General features: G+C 41.7%; 1 protein-coding gene across 1 annotated transcript in view; it reads left to right on the plus strand.

Moving 5' to 3' along the window:
• PCLO (piccolo presynaptic cytomatrix protein) overlaps nucleotides 1-15,648 on the plus strand; it is a 544,942-nt gene that overhangs the window by 19,128 nt on the left and 510,166 nt on the right. The window contains exon 3 of the mRNA XM_050937044.1: nucleotides 3,199-4,584. Within this exon, the coding sequence (XP_050793001.1) occupies nucleotides 3,199-4,584 (1,386 nt within the window). The remainder of the gene's footprint in view (nucleotides 1-3,198; nucleotides 4,585-15,648) is intronic.

A 15,648-nucleotide genomic window follows, 5' to 3' on the forward strand; every position in this document is an offset into this window, starting at 1 on the left:
TATTTAGACTCTAATTGGACGCTATAATCAGTCTGACTTAATCAGGTGCTGTGTTTACCATTCATTATATCACATGGTGAAGAAAGCATTTGATAATTAAAAGGCCATCATTACTTGTCTTTATTGGTGGTAAGAGAGACAAGGTGGGTGAGGGAATATCTTTTATTGGATCAACTTATGTTGGTGAGAGACAGGCTTTCAAACTTACACAGCACTCTTCTTCAGGTCTTGGAAAAGAACTCCGTGTCACTGCTCAATACAAGGTAGAACAGATTATTTACCAAAAGTAATTAATACATATTTCAAGGGACCATATAAGGGGAAGTGACCCATTAAACACCCCTCCAGTCATAGGAAGGAAATGAAGGGGGCAGGGGAAGAAACAGCTGGATGGGGTTATTAGTGGGTTACAAACTGTTGTAATAAGTCATAAATCCATCTTAGTCCCTGATTTTTAGTGTCTAGAAAATTTATCAATTTAAGCTCCCAGGCTTGTCTTTTGAAAGCATTGTGCAAGTTTCCTTTGATGATGAGGACTGATAGGTCAGATATTGATTGATGACTTTGTGAAAAGTGTTCACCCACAGGTGCAAGGGTGTTTTTGTCTTTTATCATTTTCCTCAGTGAGTTCATTCAAGAATGTAGTGATTGTCTAGTTTCACCCATATAGTTGCTATTGAGGCATTTAGTGCACTGAATGAGGTATACCCCATGTTGTGATTGGTATGGATCCTGAAAGGTATGTTGTGTGGGGTGTGGATCATTGTAGCAGTGGAGATATGTTTGCAGGTTTTGTATCTGTTGTTCTGTCAGGGTCTGATGCTGCTTTGAGTTGATGTGTCCTGGTCTGTTGGGAACTAGCTGCTGAAGATGAGCTTGGAGGGATTGGGGGGTTGTTTGAAGGCTAGAAGAGGGGGTTCAGGAAAGCTTTCTTTCGGGATAGGATCCCCATCAAGTATGGGTGGTGGTTGTTTGATGCTACCATATGAGACTTCCGTGTGGGGTGGTAGGTGACAACTAAGAGTGCAGTCAAAAGCGGGGTTTATTTCTGTATTGAAACAGGTTCTCTCGGGGTATTTGAGTGACCTGTTCCATGAGGTAATCTGTTTCTCTGGTGGAGTGTCCTAGTTTAGTTAAGGTGTTTTTGAGCATCTTAAGGTGATATCCTGGACTTTCTCCTCAGAGATATTCTGTGGTATCCGAGTGCCTGGCTGTAGATAACAGATTTCTTGGTGTGTTTGGGGTTGCTTTTGGATCTATGAGGATGGGTGTGATGATCTGTGAGTTTTTTTGTATATAGTTATCTGTAGGGTTCCATTTGGGGAGCTGATCTTGGTGTCCAGGAAGTTGATGCTGGCATGGGAGTGTGCCATAGAGAGTTTTATAGACGGGTGATGGTTGTTGAAGTTGTAGTGGAAATCTATGAGGAAGTTTAAGCCATCTGTCCAAAGGATGAAAATATCATTGATGTATCTCAGGTATGTCATTGGACTTGTGGTGCATTTGTTCAGAAATTCTTCTTCAAGGTGGCCCATGAAGTGGTTGACGTATTGGGGAGCCATCCTAGTGCCCAGGTCTGTGGTACTATTGCTGGTAAAATCAGAGGTTAGGAGGAAAATAACAGCACATTTTATTCATTGATGCATAATCAAAGTAACCTCATTTAAGCCATCAAAATATGACTTCATAGCAGTAAATTTCATTCTTTTTTTAAGTCAGTCAGCTGAAATTAAACTGGCCTGTTTCAGTTTTGTTTTTAGTCAGTTTCACTTTTTGGTTGCTGAGCACTAATCAGATATTTGAGTTGTGAACACTGCAGAGGAGTGTGTAAACGCAAACCAAAAACAGTCTTAGTTGAAAATGGAAGACAAAAGACACTGTCCGTATGACAACATTCATACTAATACAGTTTTGGTTATTGCTAAACCTACATCTGGGGCCTAACCAGTGTTCCTGTAAGGGAAGCAGTTACTGTTGTTGAGATCGTCTTCCATAACATATGTATATTGTACATATCTGAATAGTTAGGGACAATCTAAGTGGTGTTTTAAGGTACAGTGTCTAAATGTTAAAATCTCTTATGGTCATTGTTGAAAATGTATTGCTGGGTAAGTATAGAGGGAAATGTAATAATTAAAAAGCAGTCTGGGCCAATTCAATTTTCATTGCCATGGGTTCAACTTGCAGTGAATTCAGTGGGAGTTGCACACACTTGAACTGGGAGCTGAAGTTTCTTAATTATTTTGTCCCATAAGCTTGGCTCATGCCCTTGGATACCAAAACCTTCACCACATAAAATGTCCTAGTTTTCATCTTGGTTGGTGGTAGGGAGGAGGTTTTGCAAGTCTGTGGAGGGAGCAGGATGCATGAATCTCCCCTCACCTGGGGCAGCCAAGAGCCTAAAAGGAATTCTGTACTACCCCTGTGATCTTCCCCTGTGTGCATCTCCCTTTGTCCCTTGGCAGTGTGGCTCATGCAGGAGATGTGATAACACTGGTTTCGTGGGTGAACCTGTGATCTACTTTCCCCTCCAAAGGGAATAGAGAGTGTGGAGGAGTAAGGGAATGCTGTAATGAGCAGAACTAACTCTCCTGCTGTAAATGGTTGCCATGCAGGATATCATGCCAAACTGAGTAGCAATGAAAAGCATGGGGAATGCCATGTGGAGCAGATGTTTTCCTGGCTTCATCTCCCTCTTCCTCTGGCCTGACATGTCCTTTCTGAAATCCTATGGTGCCCCAACTGCAATTGTGCAGATAGCCTTCAGGGAAAAACAGTGCTGTATTTGTTCTGCACTTCTCTCTTAAAACAGGCTTCCAATTGGCAGCATTAATTTACCAAACTATTTTGAGTATTATAATTATTTATTTATTTATTTATTTATTTATTATTACTGTTTTCTTTTTTTGAACTTTTTTTTGGTAAATCAGTATTGCTGATGAATCAATGCTGGCAAATCAATGCTTCCCCCCATCAATTTCCACAGTGCCTGAAGTGTGGACTTGTTCTGATGGCCTGGACTGCAGGAGTCAGAAGTGAAATGAAAGATTCATTTGTGTTTTTTAATCATAAAGCAATATTTAGTGGTAATATTTCCCCCTCTTTTGCTGAACTTTTACCTGATTTACTAATGCTAGCCAAAAATTGATTTACTAATGTTAGCATTGCATGACCCTAATTGTAAATCTTTTTCTGCAGGTTAAAGAATGGCTCTGTTTAAACTGCCAGATGCAAAGAGCACTAGGTGGTGATTTAGCTTCAGTTCATGGTCCTATGCCACAGCCTCTTCCACTCAAACAGAAGACAACCTTTCCACCTTTAACAACCAGACCACCCTCCCAGCCCCAGCAGCCTACTCAGAAGAAACAGATTTCTCAAACACCTGCTCCTTCCCAGCCCCCAGAACCTAAAAAGCCCCCACCACTGACAAAGCAACCATCCATGCCTGGCTCTCCCCCTGTGAAATCAAAGCAGCCGCCCATTGAGCCTGTTACCCTACACATCTCTCAGCAAATTGAACCCACTCCAAAATTTGGCCAGATCAAGCCAACATTGGTTGAAGATAAGCAAAAGAAGCCTACAACTGACAGTGTGCCTACCTCTTCGGCATCTGGTCTGAAACAGGATTCACAAGGTCTCAAAGCTCCGTCAACTCAACAGAAAGCAATGGAACCTCAGAGAGCAGAACATGCCAAGCTATTGCAGGACAGCCATCTGGCTGGGGATAAAGCTGTCCTGCCAGATTCCAAAACCTTACCACAAGTGTCACAGCAAAAGTCAGATCCTAGATTTGTTTCTCACCCTGGATCAGACACTAAAGGTCAAAAAGCTGTTGAGCCAACACAAATGAAGGAAGACCCTAAGAAGACACAAATAAAAGTAACCCCAAAACCTGATGCCAAGCAGGTTCCAAAAGGACAACAACCAGCTGTAGGCCCAAAGCCTACCCCAGTGCAGCCAATACCTCAGCCTCAAAAGCCTCAGAGAGCTCAAGAGCAACCAAGGCGTTTCAGTCTAAATCTGGGAGGTATTACTGATGCCCCTAAATCACAGCCTACAACTCCACAAGAAACAGTTACAGGGAAACTCTTTGGATTTGGCGCTTCAATCTTTAGCCAGGCTTCAAATTTAATCTCCACATCAAGCCAACCAGGACCTCAATCATCGGGCCCTCTACTGGGGCCTGCTACTAAGCAACCCCCTCCACCATCTCAGGTACCGCCCAAAGAGGCCAGTCAGACTCAACTATCTCCAAAAGCAGCACCTGCGAAAAAAGAAGCCAAGCCTCCTGTGGCAGAAAAATCACAGCCACCCAAGGCAGATAACATTGTAACCATTAAAGGGTCTGAATTTGAAAAGAAACCTATTGCTGCTAAAGACAGCACTCCTCAAATTGCTGAATCTAAAAAAACTGCTGGGCCACCGGGACTGGAAAAAACTACCCTACCTATATCAACTTGTACTCTTTGTAAAACTGGACTAAACATTGGTTCTAAGGATCCTCCCAACTTCAATACATGTACAGAATGCAAGACTATTGTGTGCACTCTCTGTGGATTTAACCCGATGCCGCACATAGTTGAGGTAGGCAGTGGCATTTATATTTACTCTATATACGTTAGTAACTGGTTTTCTAAATTGTGAATGTCAAAGCGTATTTTTAATTAACAAATGGTGCTGAACAATTCTAATGCTTCATTTGAGAGCTTGTATTTTTTTAATTAAATATTTCTGAAACTTGGAGGGTAGTCAAAAGCTATTTTAGATGAATTTCCTGTATTTTAAAGGGAGCTACTGCAGTAGATCTCTTAGGTTTTGCAGCAAAGGCAGGCTAATAATGATGATGATTACTGAACCCTTTGAAATTAGTGTATTATAGCATGGCAGATTATTGTACTCATTCTTTGGAGCTCACCCTGTGGTAAAAGTTCTCCTTCATGTCTGTCTGTATAGCAACATTAATATGGTTTATTTCCCTCTCCTCCTCCTTTGATCAGTGAGTACTATTGAATGAAAGGATTTATTAATTGTTAGTCACTTTTCCCCAGCACAGTCTTTTAACTTCTCCCTAAATCTGTTAGGCAGGGTTGTACCTATACTTTCAGGTTCCATTAACCACAGTCTGACTCTGCACTGTATGTGGGAGGCAGACTCATTTTTATGTGCCCAAACCCATGAAGTTTGAGAGATACGTGTGTGCAAAGTGGGGCAGGATTTACGCAGGCAACAATCAGAAAGCCATTTAACTTATAAAAGGGCTGGAGTTTGAATGGGGCTGTTCATTGTTAAAATACGACAATATGGGTAGTTTCTTTCTCATGTAGCTATGCAGCAAAATGTTTCCACAAAAGACAATTATTGGAACAGGTTTAACTTTTGTAACCACCATTCTTCCCAGAAAAGCAACATTTATCATTTATTTATTGTTCTTTCTTGCAAGGGATTTTTGAAAAAGAGGGAAGGGGTGAGGAACTTTGTCAACTTATAAGCAGGGCAGAAAAATGCCATACTTTCCTTATTGCGTTAGCAAGATATTACTTGGTAAAAATAGACCACCAGCAAAATACTTGCAGGTAATTCAAGTGTGTAACTCAATTGACTTAGTACCTGAGAAAAGAAACTGTTAATTAAGTGTATTTGGTATCCTAGTAAATAAGCTAGAAATGGCTATCCAGGTTAGATCATTGTGACATCACTGCCATAGCATGAGTAGGATAAATAGGGAGAATACTGAAAAGAAAAGATCATTCAATGTGTGTGGACTTTATCTCCTGGATTCTCCTCCACCACAGTCTTATCAACGCTTGAGAGTGTGAAAAACCTGAGTCAGAGCTTCTTCCCCTTCAGAAAACCCCAAACTATACCAAACAACAGACTCTCACGTTTTTGCATCTGTCTTCTGAATTTTTCAGTTTTTAAGGCAGCAATCCTGCACCTCCAGAATGTGAGGTCATTTGGGTTTAAAATTCAGGTAGAGATTTTTCAAAAGTGACAAAGGGATTCAGATGCAAAAGTCCCATTACTTTTAATGTGGCTTATACTCCTAAATTCCATCATCACTTTTGAAAGTCCCACACTTGTCTGTTAAATAAATGCATTCACAAAAATGTGAGGCTTCCACCTGACTTCCCTGCTGGTTCCATGTACCTTCTCCTAACACTTCAGGTGGGAAACTGGCATGCTATTTCCTGTTTTCCTCCCTTATCACTGTCCAACCTTCCCACCTGGACTCCTCCTGTCAGCCTCCTAGTATTCCTTTCACCTATATCTCCCTTTCTGCTCCCCTTAATATTCACCCTCACATTCTCTTCCCTTCAAAGTCTCCTTCCATTTCTGCTCAGTTTCCTGCCCGTTATTATCTCTGTCCCTCCCTCTCACAATATCCAGCACCTCACATTCTAATTTTCTTCCCCTGTAGTCTGTTTTCCCCTATGTGTCTCTCCTTCCCACCCAGTTGTCTTCCTCTTTCCCACATTCCTTTGTCTGTTTTCCTTCCTGAACTGAAAATTTCCTTAGCTGCGGTCCCATTTCTATGTTACCCCCCAAGCCCTTCTCTGTTACTCATACCCCATGGTTTCCATCTTATTTGCTTCTTTCCTCTACTTCCCTCCCTCATTTAGCAAGCCGCTCTAGCTAAATGTCTTTGTCTCCTCCCTGGCCACAGATTTTGAAGAGAATGCAAGGTTCTGTCCCCTTGAGAAGAATGGGGGGTGGTAATCCTTTTCCATTGGGCAAAAAATCATGAGGAAGCTCAAGTAATCCAGACACACAAACCACCTGAAATCGTGAAAATTGCAAGTAATATAATGAGAGTTAGCATTGTATTCATTCTGTAACTGTAGTGCTCAATACAGCTGGAGTGTGATGTGCTCTATCAAGGGACAAACAGCTAATCAGATTGTTTATTACCAAATTCACACACTCCAGCAACTATTTTGGAAGTGGGGACAGGACTATTTTACATAGGGATCAGAGGAAGGAATGCTCATAGTTGTTAGAATGAGATCATGAGGGAAATATCACTCCCTCTGTTTAACACACACACTCTCTTTTTATCCTTGCTCTCAGGGCCGGCCCACAACATTTTGGCACCTGAGGTGGGGAGCTCAAATGATGCCCCCATGCCCCCTCACTTGGGCCAAAACTTTGAAAGATCTCAATTCTGCCTTCTTCCTGTTCTACTCCTCTCATGGTACTTCTCTGCTACCTACCTCAGTAAAGGAGAACTAACAACTTAAAATGCCTTGTTCAAAAGTAACACTTAACTTTAAATGCCTGAACAGCAAATGTAACTTTTCTTGTCTGCCCAGTAAACAGTGGCATTTTTATTTGTTTGCATAATCAAAGTGGTGCTTTCTTGGTTGCAAAGATTTGAACTGCTCCTGAAGGTCCACAGTCTGGGCCAGCTCATGCTCTGTTGAGATGGTTGCAAGGCCGACCAGCCTCTCCTGTGTCATTGTGGAGCGTAGATGTGTTTTTATTAACTTCAGCTTGGAGAAGCTGTGTTTGCCACTAGCAGCTGTTACAGGAAGTGTTAGAAGTATGCACAGAGCATTTGTAAAGAGGATGGTCATCTTATTTGTGCAGATACATTTCAGCAGGATCAACTCCAGTATATTCATATATTCTGAAATATATCTTGAAAGGGCTTTCAGTTCATCACCTAAATCACTCGCATCAATATTGCCCATGTCATCAAGTGTCAACACTGTCTCTAGTGCCCTGCATTGCTGGTGTAGGTCTTCTTCAGGTATAGTGAGGAGTTTTGGAATACAACATCCTAAATATACTGCTGTGTTCCTTGAGCTGCATGAAAAGTTCTTCAACTAACTATATTGCACAATCTAGCACCTGGTTAAAGAATTCAACTTTGAATTGTTCTTTGGGGTCTCTTATGGGATTATCCCGTGCTTCGTAATCAAAATGTCATCTTCAGTGACTCTTGTATTTTCTTGAATGGGTGGGAAAATAGCTTCAGTGTGCCAACGTCTGTGCACTCTTCAGAACATTTTGAAATCCCTCATCTGACCGATAAGACTGTAGGTATGACTTTGCTTTGTCCAGTTGTTCCATTGCTCCAGATATATCAAGGTCAGCACCTTGGAGTCTCTTGCTTACAACATTTATTTCAAACAGTGTGTCATGCCACAACACTGAGCCACACAGCAATTTGAAGTTATGTATGTTTCTGGTGATTTCATTTCCCTCTGCCACTGTTCTCCCATGAACAGTTCCTGTCATAGCATTTTCCTCCATAATGGCAACTATGGCATCATCTGTCTTCCCAGTTTGGTGTTTGATAGGTTTTATCGCCTCCACTCGACTTTCCCATCATGTGGCACTCAGTGGTTTCAGTGTCAGAGAGGATATTTCCTGATGTTGCTTCAAAATTTGCCATTGATGAGTTGATGCAGAGAAAAATACATAGATGCTTTGAATTACATTAAAAAAATTCAGCAGCCTCACTAGAAGCTGATGCTGCATCACTGACCACCAAGTTCAATGAATGAGAACTGCATGGGACAAAAAAAAGCTCTAGGGTTTAACGCTCGGATCCGTGTCTGCACTTCTCTGTTCTTTCCTCTCATGTTGGCACCGTTATCGTAGCCCTGACCTCTCATGTCAGCTATCGCAATTTCTGTAACTTCCAGCTTTTTAAGAAGCGCATTTGTCATACCAGCTCCAGTAATGTCATCAATGTCAATAAATTGTAGAGACAGTCACCATTGCAGGGACATTTTCACTAGGTTCTGTTGTTGTTACAAAACTCACCATTAAAGTCATTTATTCCATATGGCCCATGTCAGGTGTGCAGTCCAGTATAACAGAGTAATATCTTGCTGACTTCAGGTTTTCCACAATCTTCTGTTTGATTTTTGTTACCAGTAACTGTATGATCTCATTTTGAATTCTTTTTCCAAGGTAGTGGTGTGTGTACATTTCTTGGGTAGTGATTCTTCTTAGATGCTCCTGGAGTACAGCATCAAACTCAGCCATCAGCTCCACAATTTTAAGGAAGTTTCCATTGTTTGGCACATACAGCTGATCTGAAGTGCCACGCAGTGCGAGGTTTTGGGTAACAAGCATTCTCACAGTGGCAATGAGCCTTTTCAGAACATTTTGCCAGTAAAGAGACTCTAATGCAATCTTTTCTTGATGCTGATCATCTATGGTGGCCTTTAACCTTAGTCTCATCTCAAGCTCTTTCTGCCTATGGAATGCTCTCTGGTGATTTATTGTCTTCTCATGGCATGCCAGATTTCTAGCCAGATTTTTCCTGTCTTTGGAACATTAGACTGGAAGAGTTTGCAAGAAAAACAGTATGCAGCATTCTGGGTTTATGAGTACATAAGCCATGGCCTCTTCACTTTGTCACCATTGTGGATTTCACGCCAGTAATGTGTTGTATGGAAACTTCTGTTTTCATTGTCTCTGGGGGACATGAAGTTTTTCACTTGCTGTGGCCCATGCCGTACAAGGAAGTCCCTCAGGCTACTGCTCAAGTGGATCCACAGTCCTGGATCATCTAGACTTAAGGAACTAAACTCAGCAGCAGCTCTTTCTTGCGCCTCCACCACACTCTTCTCTGATCTACACTTTTCTTCAGAATGTGCATGGTTACATCCATTTGAGATGGAGATATGGGTGCTGCAGTATCTGCCAGGTCACCTGTACTCTAACTGGAAGATCACCAGTCACATCCTCACTGGGGCTGGAAGGCTCAGTGTGAACATTTGTCTCTATGTATCTCAGGAGAGCTCCTTCCTGCTTAGATAGAAAAGCTTCCTTTGCTTGCTTTCTTTTTCTGAATGCTGCCCCAGAGGGGCATTTTCTTCTTTCACTCATGACTGCTGTTCTGTGCTAGCTATATTGGCTCTCAACACTCAGTTGAAGGGGACAAATAAGCAGGCTAGTTGTAGGGCCTGAGTGAAGGCAGATGTCAGCGTCTTAAGGGCCTAACTGTCTCCTACTGCTTCAGCTGACTGCCTTTTCTCCTCATGTGGGTTCAGGGAAGCAACAGAAAACAGGAAGCTCCCTGAGAAGCTGGTGTTAATCAGTCCAGGCTCCTAGGTGTGCTAGAGAGGTACATAATAGGCTCCTCCTCTGCTCTCGCCCTGCAGCTTTCTGTTATTCCCTCTCACCTTTTCTCCTGCCTGCCTGTTACGTCTCTTGTGCCCTCCTTCCTCCAGCACAGCACTCCACCATCTCTGTGCATCTGGAGCAGAAAGAATACATATGTACCAGCAGCAGACATAATTTTCTATACTCTGGGTCCTAGTGGCACCTCCCTCCCCTTTCCCCCCTCTCCTCACTCCCCCCACCCCAGTCTGGCACCTGAGGCGGCCGCCTCAGTTCACCTCATGGTAAGGCGACCCTGCTTACTCTCTGAGTTCTAATCTGGAAAGACCAAATTCTGCTGTTTTAAAGTCTGTATCTTTCCTTTTTAAAAAAATCCTTCTGCCTCTTTATACTGAAGTCAGGATGGGTTTTGGGTCAGAAAACAATGCAACATCAGTCCTAAAATGAGCTTTATTTTGCAGTTGCTAATGCACCAGGGCGGTTCTTACTGGTAGTTGTGCATCAGTCTATGAATTGTTACCTGGTACCTGTCAAAACATGAGATGTGTCCTTTCATCACTTGGGAAACTAGAGGGAAAGCTTTGGGTATGGGTAATAGAGAAGGGCCTGGAGGGTGACGCAGGAATGAAGGCAGCATCTATGCAAATGTGTTTGAGTGATTCTGATCCTGCCCCATTTAAGAGGTGCACAGTGGGGCTCAAAGAGCAAGAAAAAACGTATTGAGTTGACAAATATTCAGGAAAATCTAACCAACCAGTGTATTTCAGTCGCTGAGTACTTTTAACATGGAATATCCAACAAGCAGCCTGGTATCATGCTGTGGACAAGGGTGGCTGATAATTAAGAGCGAGCGAGATGCCTGTTTATAATAAAGGATATTTGTTCCTGTCGTTATGTGACAGCACCTCACCTTTTAAAGAGTATTTCCTTCTCTGAATCCATTGAAAACAACTCCTGTGCTGATGAGCTCCAGTTAAACCTACAGGGCCAGTCTCTCAGCAGGTGTAAATCAGCAAAGTTCCACTGATATCAATGTAGCTGCACTGATGTTTACAAACCCAGGGTATGGCCCAGATTGCCTTTTTTTTTTAAAAAGTGATTGCTCTTTTTTTCTCATTTGTTGATCTAGCAGTCAAATATTTATTTACCTAAATGGTAATTTATCTGTGAAGTAAACAACAAAGAATAATTAAATGACACTTGATAGATTTCAAAGACTTGCAGGGGCACATAAATCTGGTGCATTAACTCAGATCTGAGCCAGTGTTCTTATCCTACCATTTACACAATGGGGAGGAGCATTGTTTACTGACTGTTTAATTAGCTTTCCTGTGGGTTTCCAGCTCAGGTAGTTGGAAGTAGTTCTATTTTTAGTAACAGAATACAAGAAAATTGCAACTGTCAAAGCTCAGAAATGAAGACAGTAGCAACGACCATTTTGTGCATTTAAAGCTCAGTGTAGATTTTGAGAAAATACAGAACAGGATCAGAACTGGGTGGCTAATGTAATTGACATGCTGCTGGGGTGTGGGTGGGGGGATGGCAGGAGGGAGGCATCGTGTCATTAAATAGTGTTGCAATAAACTACAAGGAGGATTGTCAAAAAAGAAAGGTGAGTTAGAAACATCCGGAGGGAAAAGCTAGGACATTAAAATCATAGAATCAGGATGGATCCTCTATAAATATAACATCTTAATATAATCTCACAGCCTATGAACAAAAAAGGAAGCAAAATGATATTTGTGGTGTGTATATAATGTTAGCATATGCAGTATGTCTAATCTAATAGAAATGCCAAGGGAACAACAGACCTAGAGTTCTTTAGTCTTTTGATAGCTGTAAAATTATCCATAGATATTGGAAGGAAGAAATGGTTCCGTCTGTGAAAGAATTTATTATAAAAGTGGTAAGAAGAATATTTTTGGAATTGAAAATAAGTTTGGGAGAATTTTTTGGGAAAATGGATGTAATTTCTAAAACCTGTAAACGAACTGTAATTCTCAGAGAGGGATATGTGCATGAAGACAGCTTGCAAATGACAATCTTTAAATAGGGGAAAGGAATATTTATTATTAGGCTTATTTGATGGAGTTGTCTTCTGTGTAAAATTCTACAATTTGACTAATAAATGGAATTTTAATGTTTTTGCTACCTTGGGCCCCCACTTGTATTTACTAGACTTTATTAATATTAACACATAAATAATGATCTTTCCCAAAATAAAACAATGGTGAAGGGAGTGGGGAAAGTGGCTACATTGTGAAGTCCTTCCCCAGAAAACTTGGTGATATCATAAAAGCGAAGAGCTTAGCAGGATTCAAAGTTCAGCCATTTATTTGGGCAATGAGAGCACCCAGAGTTATAATACAAAACATGAAAAAAATAAAGTTTTGCAATGAATATAAACCTTCATGCTTCAAAACATAAACTTCTAACTTTTGGAGCTAACAGGGCATTTTCCATAATCCCATAACCCCTACAGCAGGGTTTCTTGTACTTTTCTCTGAAGCAATTGGCACCGGCCACTCTCAGAGAAAGGATTCTGGTGTAGATGGCTCTTGATCTAACCCAGATGGTGATTCCTATTTTCCAAATTCCCATTGAAGTCTGAGGAGAAAAATGGAGCATCGACATTAGTGGGTGACCCATTTTGTTTAAATGGTTCAGGAGTTTATTCAGGCCCAAACACTAGCCTTTAAAAATAATCGAAATCCAGCCCAATTGAAATGAGTCCTGTAATTAAATATCCAAATGTGGCAGGGGCTCTTTAAAGCAAGTCTTTGGAATACTTTAAAGTAATGAGCCATCCAAGATTGTAATGAAAATGTCCCGAAAGATGTACTGTATCATCTGCAATATCCATTACTTCTCTTTTAATTTAGTAACAACTGTGCACTACACTGTCTTCCCTTTAGAGAAAACCTGGACGTTCTGCTAGTTTGTCTCCTATTAGAGTTTTATAAACTTCTTTGTTATATTGTGTTGAGGATTTGTTTATAGAATAGAGGGTACCTAGAAAACCTAGAACACAGCAGAAAATTCTACTGGTTGGAATACATTAAGAGGAATCCCTACCATCCTTCACAGCTAAGGGGTTTATCTATTTTTAGCAGCAATATTTTTTACTTCTGACATTTAAAACTTTTCTCTACATTCTGATTATTAAAAGGTGCATGTTAGGAATGCTTTTTTCATAACAATGCCTTTAATATGCAAAAAATGGAGAGAAAAATACAATGTATAGGAATTCACCATGGTTCATACAAGGTGTATCCATTAATTGATAGCAACCATTTATAATCAAGAGAATTTTAAAATTCCTTTTACAAAAGACTGTATCTTGCATTTGAGCCACACAAAAAATAACCAATCACATAATATGCAGAATTAATCAAAAAAACAAAAACCTTTCTTCATTATCAGCACAAAAATGAAATTAATTTTACACCATATCAGGTATTCCACATTTCATAATGAACTTTGACCATGTAGTTTGTGTTAAAATACCTTCATAACTGAGCAATTGATGTTTGTCCATATTTTTATAAAACAGATATACAATTGAAAGAACTAATTCATAGATTCCAAGGTCAGAAAGGACCATTGTGAACATCTTGTCTAACTTCCTGTATAACACAGGTCATAGAACTTCCTTGAAATAATTCATGGAACATATTTATTAGGCAAAACATCCAATCTTGATTTAAAAATTGCCAGTGATGGAGAATCCACCATGTCCTATGTTAAATTGTTCCAATGGTTAATTACTTTCATTGTTAAAAATGTATATCTTATTTCCAGTCTGAATTTGTCTAGCTTCAGATTCCAGCTAATGGATAGGGTGCCAGATCACCACACTAAAATATCGGGAAACATTGGGGTGCCATCAGCCCTGCCCACAGTCCACTCCTGCTCCTCCCAGGCTCTGCCCCAGGTCCCATTCCCTCTCCACTCCCCCCCCACACTGTGCCCTTCTGCATCCCCTGGCCTGCCACTGGCTTGCTGTGTACCTCCTCAGTCCCCCACCCCACTGCTCACCCACGACTCACCCCATGGCAGCGACTTCCCCTCTGCTGGGTAGGTGCTCACCCACTCCCCTTCACCGCCTTTGCCCAGCCCCCGTTTCACCCCCTTTCCCCACGTCCCCACCCCTGCCTCTTCTCCGCCTCCTCCCCTGAGCACACCACATACTGCTCCTCCCTCCTCCCTCCTGGAGGGAGGGAGAAGGAGGCGAGGAGCGGGGAGCTTGGCTGCAATTTTTCCCTGTGGGTTCAGTTCCTCCCTCTTCCTCTCAGGTGAGTGCCCAGACCACTGGACTCTAAAGTAATTCTCTCTTTCTCTGGCCCAGTGCATACTTAATTATTTATACACCGTGGAACAGCTTCAACAGGAGGGACTGAGAAATGCACACCAGAATACCTCATAGCTCAGTGGTTAGAGCATTGACCTGAGAGGTGGGAGACCCATGTTCTACTGCTTTCTCCTCCTCAGGCTGAGGGAGAAATTAAACAGGGTATTCTCATATCCTGGGTATGTGAACTCAATGATGTTTCAGGACAAACAATAAAAAAGCAATTGAGGACTTGATTGGATTTCACCCTTTGGTGTGAAGGAGGAACAACAGCCTCCCTTCCCCACAGACTTTGCCAAGAGTCTTTTGCGAGGTTTGGGTAGCTGGGGTGTTGGTGGGGGTGGGCTGGAGCAAGGGACCCAGAGGTTCTGTGTATCTCCTTCCTAGCACTACTGGGAATCCACTCAGAAATTAATGCAGCCTAAGTGTGGACAAACTTCTGAGCAGAATCCTCTCTTTTAATGGAGATTCTAAGGGCTACTGCCTATGGGTACTTGTAAGCAGTGCCCTATGGGCAACTCACTGGAAGAGATAATGCAAAGGCACTAGGGCACCAAAATCCACTAAGATCAGTGTAGGTTTGGGGAACCCTGTGCTGGGAGACAACACAGCAAGCCTCAATGGAAAAAATTAAGAATGATTGATTGCTATCTCAGTACTTTTATGGCCTCCTGTAGTATCCGAGCACCATGCAGTCACCAACCTTTGACAACCCTCAGAAACCTCTTTGCAACCAGGGAAACATTATCCTCGTTTAACAGAAGGTAAACTGAAACAGAGACCGATTGTGGCTTGTGACGCAGTTTGGAATTGAACTCAGATATTCTGATTTCTAGTTCAGTGCCTTCTCCACAAGGATGTCTGCCCTCCTCTTGCAAAAAAAATTTCTTCTCCCTGGCACGTCCTTTGGATGTTAGCGATGAGGAGGAAATCTGGGACTAAATCTAGACTCTAAAAAAGACTGACAGTGTCTCTCGAAGTAGGTATTTGATCTTTTGCTAGTGTTAGCCTCTTAATTCTTTTTCTTTTGCTTCCTCTGCTTTGAAAAGTTTCCATTTTGCCTTCCAGAACCCAGAACTGCAGGAGTGACTAAACATTGTAGATATAGACAGCGGGGTGGAGATGTAAAGCTACACAAGGCCAGATGGCTTTTATTAGTGTTGTAATGTTTGTTGTTAGTATGAACTCTGAAGAGATGACTGCTGCACCAATACATT

Source organism: Gopherus flavomarginatus, chromosome 1 (assembly GCF_025201925.1).
Source record: "Gopherus flavomarginatus isolate rGopFla2 chromosome 1, rGopFla2.mat.asm, whole genome shotgun sequence".
Taxonomy (NCBI): domain Eukaryota; kingdom Metazoa; phylum Chordata; order Testudines; family Testudinidae; genus Gopherus; species Gopherus flavomarginatus.